The 17,665-nt window shown below is 34.8% G+C and overlaps 1 protein-coding gene, 1 non-coding gene and 2 pseudogenes across 2 annotated transcripts; all 4 read right to left on the bottom strand.

Moving 5' to 3' along the window:
* Positions 1 to 7,420: 7,420 nt before the first annotated feature.
* LOC116141170 lies at positions 7,421 to 7,526 on the bottom strand. The gene has a single exon (XR_004129748.1). It is a non-coding gene; the product is annotated as a small nucleolar RNA Z247 (small nucleolar RNA).
* A 1,105-nt stretch (positions 7,527 to 8,631) lies between these two features.
* LOC116141167 (disease resistance response protein 206-like) lies at positions 8,632 to 9,214 on the bottom strand. The gene has a single exon (XM_031426697.1). It carries the CDS (start codon positions 9,190 to 9,192, stop codon positions 8,632 to 8,634), a length of 561 nt encoding a protein of 186 aa, XP_031282557.1. The 5' UTR covers positions 9,193 to 9,214.
* Positions 9,215 to 12,262: 3,048 nt separating this feature from the next.
* Positions 12,263 to 12,793, bottom strand: LOC116141113 (annotated as a pseudogene).
* A 2,253-nt stretch (positions 12,794 to 15,046) lies between these two features.
* On the bottom strand, positions 15,047 to 15,523 carry LOC116141112 (annotated as a pseudogene).
* Between the last annotated feature and the right edge of the window lie 2,142 nt (positions 15,524 to 17,665).

Raw genomic sequence — 17,665 nt, 5'->3', positions numbered from 1 at the left:
GTCCATGCACCAGATAGGATCCTGTGGAGTAGAGGAGGAGGCTATCAAAACTATCATATTGGGTCTAGAACTTGAATTAGGTGAATGTGTTTGGGCTGTAACAGTTAAGTTGTTCATCCATGAACCAGCATTGTTAAACCCAGCATTACTCACTTGACTGCCAAATGGGACAGTTTGAGAAGCAAAATGAGCCTGATTCAGATCACCAGAATTTTGAAGAAATTGCTGAGATGGTAGTGTTGAAAAACTATTCTACTGAGATGGGGTTGGAAAACAAGAACTCTGAATTGAACTAGAGTGATTCAATTCTCTATGATGCTGAGGTGTAGTAGGCAGGGTAGGTCCTTGAAAGCCCTAATAGTTAGGCACATAAAAGCTATTTGTTTCTTGGTCATGGCCTTGATAACTTGGATTATGAAAACCACCATAAAGCTAATTTGGATTACTAACACCACCATATTGAATTTGATGTCCAAACATTAGAAAACCACCATTGTAGTTGGAGTTAAACCGATGATAGCACTGAACAGCAATGTGTCCAGTTTCATTGCAAACTTGACAAAAGGTCATCCTCTGCCATGGCCTCTTCCAAAATTATTATAGGATGCAGGTCAGCTAATTACATCACTATACCCATACTACAGATTAAATGGAGGTTGTGACTAAGAGAACTTACCAAACTGGTTAGGAAATTCAGCTTAACTGTATTGAGAAAAAGGTACAGAGTAGGAACCACTCATCTTGTGATGACCAATTGAATCAAGAGAGGGACCAACAACTTGAGACACATTATAAGTGCTAGTAGTTGGTGGTGATATAGTATTTGGCAATGTTAAATGTGTAGTATCAGTCGTTGAAGCAATATGAGCTAAACTATTGTGAAATTCAATTGAGTTAAACTTATCCAAACGAATTTCATATTTCTGAAGCAAAAATTGTGCTTCTTGTATCGACACAGAATCATTTGGTGACTGAACTCTTGATGTGAGGTTAACTGCAATAGCATTGTATTTTGGACCTAATCCATCTAAAATATGTTGTAACAGGTCATCTTTTGAAATAATCTGACCACTAGCAGAAAGATTATCTGCAATTCCTTTCATTTTTCTAACATAGTCACTGATATTAAGATTTTCCTTGGTGGTGTTTTAAAGCAAATTTTTTAAATGTAGAGCCCTAGCTTTCAAGTCAGTAATGAACTCTTTCTCAAGTGCAAACCACATTTCTGAAGAAAACTGACACTTCGAAATTACTCTAAACATTCCTTCTGAAATTGACGTAAGTAACCAGCTCACTAAGAGCTTGTTAGTTCTTTTCCATAAAGAGTAAGTTGGATTTAATCTTTCAGTTATCAAATAATCATCAAACTGATCAACATTTTTGTTCTTCGAATTATCTATTTTGCATGTGATAAGAGGAGATGGGCAAAGGATTAAACATGTTAGGTGATCCTCTAATTCATGGGCTCCTACGGCAAACAATACTTGAGAACGCTAGAATCTGTAATTATCTCTGGTTAGCTTCGGACTGATAACTTGAAGGCTTTAGGAGATTGCCGAGGCAGCTGAAATAGAGGAACTAGACGCATTGTGAACACCTTTTTCAAGGTTGTTGAATCGAGAGCTTTCAGAATCTTCTTCCATTAGTGACGTTAGTTAATGGTGCTCTGATACCATGTGAAGGTTAGGGTTTGAGGAGAATTCGAGAGAGAGATAGTATTGCGAATGTTTGAGCTGAAATTTCTAAAATTGTATTGAATGAAGACTTGAGTTTAGTGAGTACAACAATTGACAGTTAACTGCACTTTACAAACACATAAAACAACAACATATAGTCCTTATTGGACTTCTTTACTGAAAAACGACACCGTTGGGAAGCAGCTTTATAATTTTAGGGCTAACAGAAACAACTTACTTTGTGTAAACCAGATGTGGTACATATAGAATTCTACTAATCTGCTATCAGTTCCAATTGGTCCATTAAATTTCATTAATTATATCTCACTATATATATGATCTTCATATAAATTAAGTAAAGAAAATGCTTAGGATCTTTCTTGACTACGAGTATTAACGTCTAAAATTTTTATTCAAAGCCATTTCTATAGATTCATCATTGATAGCGATCGAGTGTGGGTGTAAGCTAAATAATCATATTTATTGAACAAAGTTAAGGAGCTAAGTAGCCAATTAGGGAAGAAGAGTTTTCACAGAAAAGAAAAAAAAGAGATGTCTAAGTAGAGTTTTCGAGAGTTCACTTTGAGAACTTTTTATTTGATAGTCAAAATATTACAAGGAAGCACTTATATAAACTGAACAGTGGATAGAGTAAAACAAGCAGAGTAAAAATAGATTCTGCTTGTTAAATAAGCTGAGTGAGCAGAGTAAAAACAGATTCTGCTTGTTAAATAAGCTGAGTGAGCTTAGCTCATTAAGTCTACTCAGTCAAACCAAGTCAACAACTAAATCCTAACATCCTTCCGTAAACAAAACTTCCTATGAGTTGTGTTTCCTTAGTCAACCAGGTCCACTACTAAATCCTAACATCTTCCCGTAAATCCTCAAATAGTACAGTCTGCAACAAAAAAGGAGCTGAAACTTCAGCTTGTTGAGACTGAACATGTCTACTAATATCATAGCTGCTAAAACTTCTTGTACTCATATTAGCAAAGAAAATCTGAATTCTGAAAATGAAACAATTTCAGGTAAAGTCTCAAAAACTAAAATCTGAAGCAGAGTCAAGAATACTGAACCAATTCTAGCCAACTAAAAACTGAACCATTTCCAGTCGACTGAAAAATTTCTGAGAAACTGAACCAATTCCAGACAAAACCATGCCAACTGCAAAATTGAACCAATTCTAGACAAAACCAATTATCAACCAACTTTTCAGCCAATTATCAATCAACTTTCCAACCAAAACAATCATCATGCAACTTTTGAAAAAAACAAAACCAATTCTAGCTGAGAAAAACATCATAATCAATCACCATTCCATCCCAAAATAGTCATCAAGGAAAAACATCAGAATCAATCAACTTCCCAGCCAAAACAATCATCAAGGAAAAATCATAAGCAATCAACTTTCCAGCCAAAACAATCATCAAATAACCATCAGAATCGATTATGTGGCTATACAAACTTCAATAAATGGTGTGACAATCAATTTCTCTCAAAGAACTGCAAATCTGGATAATGAAAGTGCTTTGGTGAAGATGTCAGCCTTTTGATACTCAGTGGGAACATATTGCACTTTAAGTCTATTGTTTGTGACTTGTTCACGCACATAATGAGCATCCAATTCAATGGGCTTGGTCCTGCAATGAAAAACTGGATTACAAGCAAGAGAACCTGCACTCTAGTTATCACACCAAATGACAAGAACTTCAGGGAGAATGAGACCAATTTCAGAAAATAGGCTGCTAAACCAAGCAAGTTCGGTTGAGCCTTGTGCAAGAGCCCTATATTCTGCTTCTGTGGATGATAAAGCCACAACCTTCTGCTTCCTAGAATACCACTGAATCAGATTGTTTCCCAGAAAAACACAGCAACCACTGGTGAACCTTCTGTCCTGGACGCTATTAGCCCAATCAACATCTGTATAGCATGCCAACTTAAGTCTATGACTGGGGAAAAACTGAAGGCCATAATTGGAAGTACCCTTGAGATATCTAAGCAACCTTTTATAGGCTTGCCTATGTAATGCAGTGGGAGTTTTCAGAAATTGACTCAACTTATTCATGGCATAAGAGATATCTGGTCTAGACCATGTCAAATACTGTAATGCACCAACTGTACTCCTATAGAGAGCTGAATTTTCAAATGGTTCATTGTCTTCAAGGGTGAGTTTGGTCCCAACTGCCATTGGAGTGGAGCAAGGCTTGCTATCAAGCATGTTAGTTTTAACCAGCAAGTCTTTGGCATATTTTTTCTGTGTCATATAAAGGTCTGACTCTCTTCTTGTCACTTCAAAACCCAGGAAGTATTTGAGTGATCCTAATGCTTTTAAAGCAAATTAAGTGTTTAAATCAGTGACAATTTGCTGAACTAAGCTGGAATCATTGCCTGTGAGTAATATATCATCAACATACACCGATACGTACATCACCTTCTCATCCTTTTGATAAATAAATAAACTAGGATCTGCCAAGGAATGACTAAAACCCCAACCAAGAAAGTCTTTCTTTAATTTATCAAACCAAGCTCTTGGTGCCTGGTAGCGTGCCGAATGCTCCAAATTAATAACCTTACTAACCTAACTACTAAATTGCATATAGGGTAAGCAAGGGTCGATCCCACAGGGAATGATTCGATTAATTCCTATATTCTGACCAATAACCACAACGAAAACAACAAAAAAATAAAATAAAATAAAATAAAATCCTAAACAGTAAACATGACAACAAAATAATGAAAGGGGTTGTAGACAATGCAATCTAAAGTGAAACGAATAAATCTCCAATGGTAGAAAATATCAGATTAAAAACAACCAGTTCTTGATTCAAGATCCACCTAAACATGCATTGGACATGAACTAACCGTAACATTATTCTATCTCGTTATTATGGAATTACTGACCCTAGGAAACAACAAGCTCTATTACCCGAATTTTCCCTTAATAGTCACTACTGAAATAAGCTCTTCAATTAGATCCTAACCTTTGAACAACCTAGAATAAGCTCTCTAAGTTTAATTCAATGGCAGCCTTAAGAATTAGGAAAATAGATCAATCCAAGCAATAATCACGCAAGATCGAATTATTTAACTTAGGTTATGTTATTCAAGGTGACAGATTGAGAACTTGTCTGTAATCATCTATCATCATGTGTTACTTATTGAATAGAAAGAGGACAATTACGTATTACAATTCCTAATTCTAACAGATAAAATTCCGATTAAATAATTTAGCAGGCCATTACTAAATCACCCAAACAAAATTCATAAACAATTAAAACAGAATAACATAAAAAATTCCAATAAGAATGAGACTAAGAACAATGTTACTGAAGCTAAGTTACACCAATGACATGAATTCAGGCTTTAAAATCCCCTTGAACTGAAGAAGAAAGATCAGCCGGACATATTGATGTAGAAAGTAAAAAAAACTAAAAACAAACCTCCTACCGTTCTCTCCCCCGTTTAACCTAACAACTCATAAATAAATAACATGTTTTTCCTTAATTCTCCCCCAGGAATCATGGAAATTACTTTCCTAGATCTTTCCTAAATGATAGACTTCCAAAACTGTCAAAATCTTATCAGATATGGAAAACAGAATTCATAATCCAGCTTGCACCAGGATTCTCAAAATGTAAAAGAACTTTCTGGGCTTAGTCACTTCATAAAAGTTGTAGTCTTGGATGTGTAGATGAATTTGGGCTTTTGAATCACCTGCTTTCAATATCTGAGGCTCCAGTTAAGCCCATTCGAAGACTCAATACTTAGCCAGGAAATCCTTCCGAGAATAGGATTCTAGGTCTAGTTTTATAACAACTAATGAGGGCCCAAACGAACTCGGATCCTCGTGCATAATACGTTCCTAGAAGGCTTGATTCGTCTACTTTACTTTTTCTAAAGAACACTTTTGCAATCGAGAAATCTGACTCCATGAAAAACCTGAAAAACGCAGCACTGGTCAGAATAACAAAAATCTGGAATTTCCTAATCTTTTCTCAATTATTTCATAAAGTCTATCCAAATATGACAAACTTACAAAATAAACTCTAATCAACTCAAGTAGGCATAAAACATAACAAAAACATAATATGGAAGGAATAAAAAAATATATAAATTACACTCTTATCAGTGCCTGTTTGAGACCATAAAAGGGCTTAGGTCAGCCGACACACATGATGAGGATGATGAGGACTCACAAAACCTTCAGGCTGAACCATATAGACTTTTTCTGTAAGATCACCATTCAAGAATGCATTATTGATGTCAACTTGTTGTACATCCCAGCCATAACTCACAGCCAAACTCAATATTACTCTAACAATAGGAGACTTCACCATGGGACTGAAAGTTTCAAGATAATCAATACCGAGGGTCGCTGAAATCCTTTGGCCACCAACCTGGCCTTAAACCACTGAATAGAGCCATTAGGATTGGTTTTGATTTTAAAAACCCATTTGCACCCAACTGGTTGTATCTCAGATGAAGCAGGAACAAGTTCCCAGGTTTTATTAGACAACAAAACATCATATTCTGACTGCATAGTAGCCTTCCAAGCAGGGTGTGTAAGTGCTTCAATTACATTCACTAGTTCTTTAGTGTCAAGAGAGGAAGAAGAAATAAGAGCAGTGTTGTGGGCCTTGGCTTTGGCTCTAGTAAGCATGGGATGGGTATTTGTGGCAAGAGGGATAGAAGATACAGCCAAAGGCAACTAAATTGTAAGGGGAACAGTATCAGAGGAGGTTTGAGAGGAAATTGTGACAGGTGACATCCAAGAATTGGAAAGTTCTGAGGCTACTTGGTCAACAAAGGCTCTAGTATTAGAGGATTGATCAGTAGCATATTGATCAGGTTGAGTAGTTGTATTAGGTGCTGATGGTGTAGGCAAGGATTCAATAGAAACTTTAGGACTAAAGACCGATTTAGAGGTGTACTGATCAGGTTCTGAAGATAAAGGAAAGACTACTGAAGGAACTGAATCCATTGGTTGTGATCTGTTGGGTGCCTGAATTGATTTTTTTACTAATCATATGTAGTAGGACATTTGGAATCTGAAGTAGCTGATGAAGGCTGAGATGGAGTATGTAGAATAGAGACAGGAATGGACCAACTTGGATGACCAGCAGCTGAAGGAGGTTGAGACTGAAAATTATTTTGGAGCTGCATTGAGGGGATAGTATTAACACTCTGTGAGTGGTGTTGAGGAGGAAATGAAGAATAATGTCCTCCATAAGCAGATTCAGGTGGCCTTGAAAGTCCTCTAGAATTGAAATTACTCATGATCAAGGAATTGCTCCCAGTAAAATTCACATCAAAACGATGGTAACAGTTTAAAGCCAAGTGTCCTGTCTTCCCACAAACTTGGCATATGAATCTATTTCTATTTCCTGCACGACCTCTGCCTCTGCCACTGGTATAATTTCTAGAAAATTGTGGTGAGAAAAACTGAGTTTGCTGGGGTGTGTATATAGGTGGGCTTTGATGATTTGGAAAATATGATGAATTAAGGCTTGGGGACCGTGATGTAGGAGAGGAATGGTTGTTGTATTGAGTAACACTACTCTAAAATTGAGAGGAAGTCTGTCCAGGCTGTAACTTCTTTGTATCATTTTCAGTAGAAAGATTAGCAATATTTGCTGAGCTACTATGAAAGTCAGCATGAACCATAGAATTCATTGCACTATTTGCCTTTTCCAACCGAAGTTCAAACTTTTGCAAAACAATTTGTGCTTCTTAAACTGCTATAGGATCAATTATGGATTCGAGTCCAGTGGTAACATTTACTACTACTGCATCATATTCGAAATCAAGTCCATCTAATATGTAGTTTATCAGTTCATCATCAGTAATAACAACACCACTTGTAGACAAAATTTCAACATATCCTTTCATTTTTAGAAAGTAGTCATGCATACTCATACTTTCTTTCTTTGTATTTTGCAAAAGACTTTTAACATGGAGTGTTTTTGCTCTAGACTCAATCAGAAATTCCTTTTCTAGAGTAAGCCATATATCATTACAGTTTGACATTTAGAGATTATAGAGAACATTGCCTCCGAAATTGAAGACAAGAGCCGGCTCATTAACAGTTTATCAGTTCTCTTCCAAAGAGTAAATTCTGAATTAGGTTTTGTTGTTACCTCTGAATTCGAGCTGTCCAATTGAACTCTAACGAATTGAGTAGGACACGATATTAATCCCGTTAGGTGTTCTTCAAGGTCATGAGCTCCAACGGCAAAGAGAATTTGCGACTTCCAGAAGCAGTGGTTATTGCGTGTCAGTTTTGGTGAAATAACAGGGAGTGTGGATGAAGCCATTGACGGATGATTGGAAAAATTGATTGAGTCGAAGACCTCTTTAGAGCTTGAATTCTTGTTTGATTTATCAAGAGAGGAGGGATTTGAAGAAGAATCAACCATTTCTGACGTTGGTCAGTGGCTCTGATACCAAGTTAGGGAAGAAGAGTTTTTAAAGGAAAGAAAAAGAAGAGATATCTAAGTAGAGTTTTCGAGGGTTCAATTTGAGAACTTTTCATTTGACAGTCAAAATATTACAAGGAAGCACTTATATAAAGTGAACAGTTGACAGAGTAAAACAAGCAGAGTAAAAACAGATTATGCTTGTTAAATAAGCTGAGTGAACTTAGCTCATTAAATCTACTCAGTCAAACCAAGTCAACATCTAAATCCTAACATAGCCCAATATTTAAGGTTTGGTTTTCTCTTCTTTATCCCCACTTGGAACTAGTACTTCTACCGAAACTGATAGAGACATAATTCACAGATTGTAATGCAACTATATATTTATAAATCGAATTTGATTTATTTTCGAATTGAAGCCAAAGTGAAGAATTAGTATAAGCAAAATGGACGAGCTCAATTATATGAAGTTTCATTGATGTAACTTCTCAACATGAAACAAGAAAAGCTTAGAATTAAAAAGGGGGCGGGCAAACAGATCACCAGCATTCATACAGTTTAATATCAACGCAAAGCCTAAAATATACTTCTCCCTCAAATGCATCAGTCATCAGAGTGGCAATTCCTCTAGCCATGAAGAAGTCACCAGTTCCTCCAATCACCGAAATATCCCTAGTCTTATTCATCAATGGATCAGCCCCGGCAAAGTTTATGCTACCCTTATGCCCAGTAGAATTGAACACAAATGAGAAACCAAGCCAAGATGTAAAAATATCCTTCTTGTCATATAAATAAAACCCTTGTGCACGTCCAACTGGGGTCGAATGCAGATTGTTGTCTAAGGTAATTGGGTCATCGAACACGACCACGTTGCCGAAATGGCTTTGTCCCGCTAAGATAGTCGTGTTGCCCCAAGCTGGTGCACCTACAATGGCTGAAGTTGCATTCTCTGCGTTCTTACCATTGTAAAGTATGTCATGGAAATAAAACACTAGCCTTTTACAAGGGTTACGAGCCCTAATTTTTTTGGTGGGTTCAACGGAGGATAATGAGAGTATGATGATGAGAAAGAGAGATGTTATGAGCCTTTTAGCTTCCATTGCTAGAAAGAGAAAAAGAATGAAATAGTGTAACAATTGGTGTGAGGCAATGGGGAATTTTATCACAAAATTAATACACTTATATAGGATTCCTCGAATTGTGGTTGCTAAAACTTTAACATACGATCAATAACTTTATAAAGCTTGGCTTTTAAGGCATATTATTGGCGAAGGGGTAGCCCTACATTGAATTAAGAACTATATATTATGTATTGAACCAACTTTTTTTCAGCTGTTTGCTTCATCTCTACTCTACGACTAGGCTAAGGATTTCCTGTAATGAAGATTACGTAACACAACTAAATGTTCTCATAGTTAGTTAAGAGTCCTTAATTAACTCTTTGTTTTTTTGTAGGTTTCATGGATTAAATAATTAGAAAGTGTCATCCAAACCAGAAGCTTTTAGTTTCATTTTGTCAATGATCATTTGCAGATTCAAAACCCTTTTGGATATGGATAATAATACTTGCATAGTGTTGCTATCAGAGGAATTTTCGTGATATAATATCATTTATTAAATAAAATTTTGATGTAAATATATAATCATAATGGAAATCTTTTAGGGGAATTTACTTAGAGTACACGTTTTTCTCAATAAATTTTCTCACTTTCTATTTCTAGTCTAGCTACACTTCATTATTGCCGATCCATTTTTTCCACAGAATATTATGTCCTGCTTTTTATTATTAACAATGAAATAACATTAGAAAGGTGAATCATGATTAACTAACTCGAGCATTAACTTATTGTGCGGTAAATCCCTAAAACATGGATTTACACCATATGTCATTATTTTTAAGTTATCTACAAGTTTGTTATTGTAATAGTATAAAAACATACTTTTTACTCAAATAAGAAATCTGATTTTATTCATACTTTGTAAACTATACTTGTGCAGCAAAAACATAAAAAAACAATACAAGAACAATAGAAATAAGATTTGCACTGAACATCCGAAACACTTTAAAAATCATTTTTCCGTGTTGTTGTTTGATCTATTATTCGTCCATCGATCTAGCATTAAAGTCACGGATTTTATACAAAATCCTATGTAGAATTCCACTAGAGATCTTACGTACTTCTCGTTGGCGTAAATCACAACACCGACGTGTAACTAATAATATATTTTGTTTTCAGCAGTATTAATGGGCAATCCATAGCTTATTTTTACAAAGGTCCAATCAGATTCTAAAAATTCTCGAGCTGGATATCATGACTTTTCCCCATATCCACCTAAAATATTACGGAAGCCATGATTTCCATGCATCATGTTCAATAACTGAAATTAACTTTCCTTTTTTCTTTCTACCAACTCAAGTCGTTGTAATACTTCTGAAAAGAAATCAGTGGCGATGCAAGACTTTAAGAAAGTGAGGGGCGTATTGAAGATGAAAGCTTAACGTCTTTTGTCTAAGAAAGGAACCGTTTACTCAACCTAACTACTCAACACAATTTCAAAGAAAATCGTGAGTTAGGTGGAAGATTCCATAGTTCCATTTAGTATATACATTAAGCTTGCCCAGATTGTCAAACTTTAAATATTTTCCCTTTTTCAAATTTTAATTGCCACTATACCAAATTACTAGGAAATTATGATATCGAATTTACAAATTAATTACATTAATCATCCGCAAATAATTTCAGCTTAACTTTTCTTCTACCACATTACTTGCTTGTTTATATAAATATGTTTGAATCAATCATAAAAAAATTTAATATAATTATAATTCCAAGATTGATATCCATGAGTTATCTGGCCACAGTGAAATAATCATGGTATACCAATCTCGGCAATATACATTAATAGAAACAAAATTAATTAGCTCAACTCAATATAAACAATATATTAAATTTTTTTTTTTCTTAAAAAAATATTTGGTTGGACCTATGAGATTATGATTCAAATTTCCCATCAAACTTGGGCTTCAATTTACATGGAGAAGTGATTATGGGCTGAAAAGCCCATTTCTATTGTTGCGTAATTGAGTTGCAAAGGATGTTGTTTGGGTGAATATCCACTTATTTCTAGCCGTTAAAAAAAAAAAAGTATATACATTCATAACCTTTTTTTATTACTTCCTCTCACAAACGCAAATATCAGCTCGTAATGATCAGCTCGCAATGAGTCTCACTTATCCAACAATGGGTTTCGTTTAATCAAATACGAACTATCACGTTAGCGTTAGTGAGAGAAGTTTATAAGAAGTATTTGTCAATATATTTTTATTAAAAAAAAAACATATATATATAGTAGGGGTTTACAATTTTTGTCTTGCCTCTGGTTACTTTGAAAAAAACCTAGTATACCCGCGTAAACAAAGCTTGCGTTTAGTTGTTGCAGCTTCTTATTCTGTAAACATAATTAACGACAATAAAATTAGACATCGTATCTCCTTTTACACTCTATTCATTTTCTTTTCCTCACTTGTATATATATATAATATATATATATATATATATATATAATATTATATATATATATAAATTCTCAATTCAGACATATTAAAGTTTTAACATGTAGACTAAAAACAAATAAGTAATCAGTGTTGGAATGGATTTTATATTTTATGAAGCTCACAACTTCTACACGTTAAAATTTTCAGAACATGATTATTAATTATATATAAATAAAATATCTGCTTAAAAAAAACATATAAAATTTAGTCCAGTCAAAATTGAAAATAGCTTTACAAGACAAGTCTATCTTTTGATAGGATATTCAGGAAGAGTCCATCGGGCCTCATTTGGTTTTTTCACTCAATATGCTTAGCTGTGTTTATACATAGAAATGGCCCGATGACTTTATAAAATTATTTTCCAGAAGAATCTCAGATATTAAAGAAAAACTAAAAAGTAGAGCTGCCTGTATCACCAAACAAATCCATTACACACAAAATTCTTAATTAGTCTACATTGTCAAGAAGCAGATATCTTTAGTTGTACATTTGAAACATATAATACAAATAAAATATAGACTCTGGAGGAAGACCAAACCAAATATTATTCAACTCAAAATATACAACATTTCACCCACAAATTTTTTCCACAAATCATGTTTATGCCTAATTAACTACCAACATTCATAAAATTTGATGTCAACACGCAAACGAAAGTAGACTTCACCTTCAATGCATCAGTCATTATAGTAGCGATGCCACGGTGCATGAAAAAATCTCCAGTGCCACTCACCACAGAAATTCTCTGGTTTTGACCATAAAGGATCGGCTCCAATGAAATTTATGGAGCCCTGGTGATGGGTGCTATTAAGGAGGAATGAAAATCCAGCCAAGCCGTGAAGGTTTTTTGGCTATCGTACATGTACATGCCGTGCTCTACCAACAGGCTTGGAGTAAAAATTGTGTGCAGGTAATGGGATCATCGAAAACTGCTATGTTTCCGAAATGAAAATGGCCTGCTAAAATGGTTAAATTAGCCTCGTGTGGCGCGCCACAATTGCAGATGTTGCGTTGTCCTTGTTGTTTGCCGTTGTATAAAAATCATGAAAGTATAAGACTAACTCCCTGCATGGCTTATACTGTTTAATTTTCCTTGCATTGGATGCTGCAAGGAAAATAATAAAAAGAACAAAGCAATTCTGCATCTTCTTGACACCATGTTGGTTCTTTAAAACTAGTTGTGGGTTGGGTTAATTCGTCTTAGTCAAACGTGCTCTTTATACACTAAGGTGAGTAGTTTAAAGACAAAAATGAGGGTAAGGGCATAATCAGAAGCAGGGCATCTTGTATGAAATTTTTCCAGCCATCAAGGGATTCGTAATCGGACTTCTTAATGAGCTAACTCCAAGAATGTCACTACTAATCCAAAATAGCCAAAAAATATTCCTAATTAATACACAAAATATAAAGTTATTTTTGTTTGGTGTAGTTTAGTTAATTAACTCATGAGGCAAATGAAGAGCGTTTACTGCAACTTCTTCTTCATTGAAAGACAAGGAGTTTCTTTTTTTATGAAAACTTTTCTGTTCAAACTAGGGCGAAGTAGTAAAGAGAATTTCAAAGAAAATCGTAAGTTAGGTGGAAGAGATCCTTTTAGTGTATATTAAGCTGTCCAAATTGTCAAATGGACTATTTTTCCTTTTCAAATTTCATATTTCTTCCACATCCAAAAAAGAAATCTGAAGCCACGTTTTCTTGCATGGTAAATAATTGCAATTTATTGTAGGTTACACCCGAAGTTTGAGAGGCAACAATGCAAACTCTCTCACTTTTCTCTAATTTATTTGTTTTATACTTGAAACATTTTATTTATTCACAGCAAAAGTTTCCTTTTTCTTGTGTGAATATTTGGTTAGACCTATGAGCTTGGGGTTCATTGCCTGAAGACATGGGTTATGGGCTGAAATTGCCCATTTCAATTGTTGACCACTCTCGCTTTAAGAGGTTGCTCAAGGGGTGTGGTGGATGTCCACTAATTCCAGCCGCCCTTTGAAAGAAATTAAATAGATAAAGTGAGGATTATCTGATCTATATTCTTATTGAACGAAATAGAGAGTAAAACGATAATAAAATAAACAATAAACAAACAAACACAAACAGTAAAGAGAGAAGTAATACGCATAATTTATCTTGGTTTACCAATGTAGATTAGTTTAGCAGAGTCAATATTATTTCAATATTGACTTAACTCTCTCATTTTACATTAAAGTCAGTAAGCCCCTAAAGCATTTATGTACCTATCAATGCTAAAGTAGTCGACAATTCCAAACTTATGAGATTACAGTCTTGTCTCAACTAACATATAAAATCAGGATCCCAATTTTGTATTGTAATCCTTATAGATGGGTGTGATCTAGCCGAAAACGACTAGATCTGTGGCCATTAACGACCATGATTTGGCCGAAAACAACAGATCGGTGCACGGTCGGCCAGATCCTACTGGTTTGGTATTCTATGATGATGCTAGAGGCGGTCGTGCCGACAGTCGTCTTGGGTGACTGTGGGTATTTGAGTATTATTTATATAATAGTGATGGTATTTCTGTCCAAAAAATAATTTATGAGTGGTTATAGAAGTCTTTTCGCACATTTAGACAATTGTTATTTATAAGCATTTGTTTCTAAAATGTTTATTAATTAAATGATGGAATTGGTATGAACAGTGGATTAACCCGATAATAAAAAAATAACACCATTTCAGACGATAATCGAATTATCCCTTATATTCCTTACAATAATCACTAATGGTATTGATCGATACCGAAATCTTTCATTATAGACAACACAAACATGATAATTACCGGATTAAAAGATATTTCCATTGTTATCTTTATGAACCCAAAGCAAACGTACACCAATAGTATATTAAAAATCACCCACCGTCAAGGATGATTGACTATACAATATAAAAGTTCAGTGCCGTCAAAATTGAACATAGCTTACAGATAAATCTATCTGCTAGGATGATTCAAGCAGACACCCATCGGGCCCTCTTTTGTTTTTGGCTCATTTTCTAAGCTGTGTTTCTACATACAAATGACCTGATGACTTATTGCCAAAGAATCTACAATATCAAGCAGCCAGCCACACTTAAAAAAAAATAAAAATAAAAAATAAAAAAAAAAAAAAGTAGGCTGCCTATATCACCGAACAGATCCATTACACCTCACCCAACATCTTCAATAATCAAAATTTTAATTTATTCTCCATTGTCAAGAAGCAGATATATGGTTGCACACCAACTCGTGCAAATATTGGTCAAAGTAAATAATAAAGAAACATGTAATGATACAAACAAAATAGACAAATTCATAACACTCTTGTTCAATCTCTTCTAATACAATACATTAACATTTAACACATGTTTTTTCCATCTCACTCTCACAATCAAATCATTAATTACAAACAGTCATAAAATTAGATATCAACACGCAAACGCAAGTAGACATCACCTTCGTATGCACCAGTTAAAGTGGTGATGCCACGGTGCATGAAAAGTCTCCAGTGCCACCACCACTGAAATGTCTCTGGTTTTGAGCAGAGTGGGATCGGTTCCAATGAAAATTATGGAGCCTTGTGGTCTGTTCTGTTAAGAAGAGATGAAAAGCCGAAGAAGGCAGTATAGGTGTTTTTGGTGTCGTATATGTACGCCTTGTGCTTTACCAACAGGCTGGAGTAAAAAAGGTTGTCAAGAGTAATGGGGTCATCAAAAACTGCAATGTTTCCGAAATGAAAATCGCCTGCCAAATGGTTAGATTATTGCAGATGTTGCGTTGTCCTTATTTTTGCCATTGTAAATAACATCATGGAAGATAGGACTAACTCTAATTGGTTTATACTGTTTAATTTCCTTGCATTGGATGCTGCAAGGAACATAATTAGAATAACGTAACAATTCTGCATCTTCTTGACACCATTGTTGTGTTCTTCAAAACTGCTTTGTTGGTGAGTTTATCGTTCTTGTCATCTGTGCCTTTGAAAACACTCACTCTATGGATAAAAACAAAACGGAGGCCTAAGGGCTAATCAGAAGCAGGGCATCTTAATTTGTAAGCAATTGTTCTAGCCTTCCAGGGATTCCATAATCGGATTTTTCTTCATGAGCCAAATGGGAAGGATATCACCGGCTACTACTTAACAGTTTAAACTTACATAAACTTTGAAGAAGAACAAACTGGAAAAGAAAAATGTTATCTCATTTGTTTTTCGCTGGAATTTTAGTTCTCCGCGGTGTCTTTCTCACAATAAGTCTATTCATTACTTTACATAATATAATTAAGTAAAGGGATTGGATAAATTTGTGAGCAGCTGGCTCATTATGCCGCAAATCATATGTCGAATATTATGTATATCAGTCTGAGCATTATTAGGTTTGTGAAAAGGCCATTGCTTTTTCTAATGGGATAAAGAATGATGAATTAGTTAAAAGTCAAAAATGAAAATAAACAAGTTCGATTAGGCCATTGAATAATCTATAAAAGTATGAACATTCAAAGCTTATATAATCAGGAGTTGTTGGACTTGATCTGAATAACTGCTCTTCACGATGAAGCTCAGAAAATTAATTAAACCCACTTATAATTCACTAACCCAACTCATATTTTATCTTCTAGGATCATAGTGCTGACAATACCCTCATCAAGTAGTCCCTCTAAACAAGCAATCATAAAAAAGCTGTTGAAGTTAATAAACTAATGGGCATATTCTTAGCTTGAACTTAAATAAATTGTAGAGCTTTGGATTATGTACTGGGAACATGGAATGTGGCCCCATACTTGTCTCATCTTCACCATTTATTGATTCCTTTGGTGGAAGATTGTGGGGTTTGGTGTGATTTTGCTTATAGTGGGTGGTGAGGTCTTTAAATGAAAGTGAGTAAAGTGAAAGGTTGCGATTATGGTTGGTGAGTCCTTCTCAATTAGAAGCCGACCAGTACCTGTAATTAATGCTAATAGAATTTTGCTTTCTTGTTAAATCATCTGCCATCTTAAACCACCAATCTCTTAACAAGATCTTACCTATATTTAAGTGAAAAGCAAGACGGCATCATTGCCAGTAATTCAATTATATCCTCACATGTGAAAGCTCCAAAGTTTCAATGATGCAATTAAAAGTTTGGAAAAGAAAAGAAAATAGAATATTTTTATTAAATGATCATTAAGTTATACGGAAGATCGAATCGGCTTGTTCTTCAAAGAGTGACATATATTAATTTCATAAAATTCTAAGTCTTTCGACTTAGGATTTCAACAATAAGTTTATTAACTACCTCTAGGGGATCGAGTGATTAATAGAGACTCTTGAGGTATTACCTAAAAAGCTTAAGTTCGATTACCTTAGTTGTTAATAAGGGTAATCATTGAAGGTTTATCCGTCTGTTAACTTAAAATCTCAGGAATTAATTGAGATGTGCGCAAAAGACCCAGACACCCTAGCCACCAAAAAAAAAAATAAGTTTTTTCTTAATTTTTTTTGTAAAGTAATTGTTGAATGCATACTTTTTAAAGACTGATTGATATAGATTTCAGAACTGAAGGATTGATAGAGACAGTGAAAGGATAGGGCAAGTGAACTATACTAAACGAGAAAAATAGTTAATTAACTAATCCAGAGGCAAGAAAATGACATGAACATTGATTTCGGAAAGGTGAAGGAAACTGAGTACTAACCACTAAGAAACAATCAAGGACAAGATGATTAGTTTAATTTCACGATTTCCCTTTTAATCATGGATACTCAAATTTGCAAGTAGCAAGAATGGTGCGGTAGGTATAATGTTGTGTTAAAGTTATGAATTATGATGCTTCCGAGACAGAGAGAGTGATAGTGCGCCTCAGAAATGGACTCTCAGCTTGAAAGAGTCCCGAGTTGACCTGGAAATATTGTTTGTGTCACAATCGAAATTGAGGGAGCTGATTGGATTTTATTGAGTGACAAGTCCATTAAATTAAGTCCAGATCTGGAAGATAAACAATTTCTTGTCAGGAAAATGAAATTTATATCACGGTGTCCAATACA

This window comes from Pistacia vera, unplaced genomic scaffold, assembly GCF_008641045.1.
Source record: "Pistacia vera cultivar Batoury unplaced genomic scaffold, PisVer_v2 Contig393, whole genome shotgun sequence".
Taxonomy (NCBI): Eukaryota; Viridiplantae; Streptophyta; class Magnoliopsida; order Sapindales; family Anacardiaceae; genus Pistacia; species Pistacia vera.
Note: the sequence above shows the minus strand (reverse complement) of the source record. Positions and strands in the feature narration are given on the sequence as shown.

Bases quoted from the DNA above. Each gene is read 5' to 3' on its own strand.
- LOC116141167 (XM_031426697.1), bottom strand. From the start codon at position 9,192: ATGGAAGCTAAAAGGCTCATAACATCTCTCTTTCTCATCATCATACTC.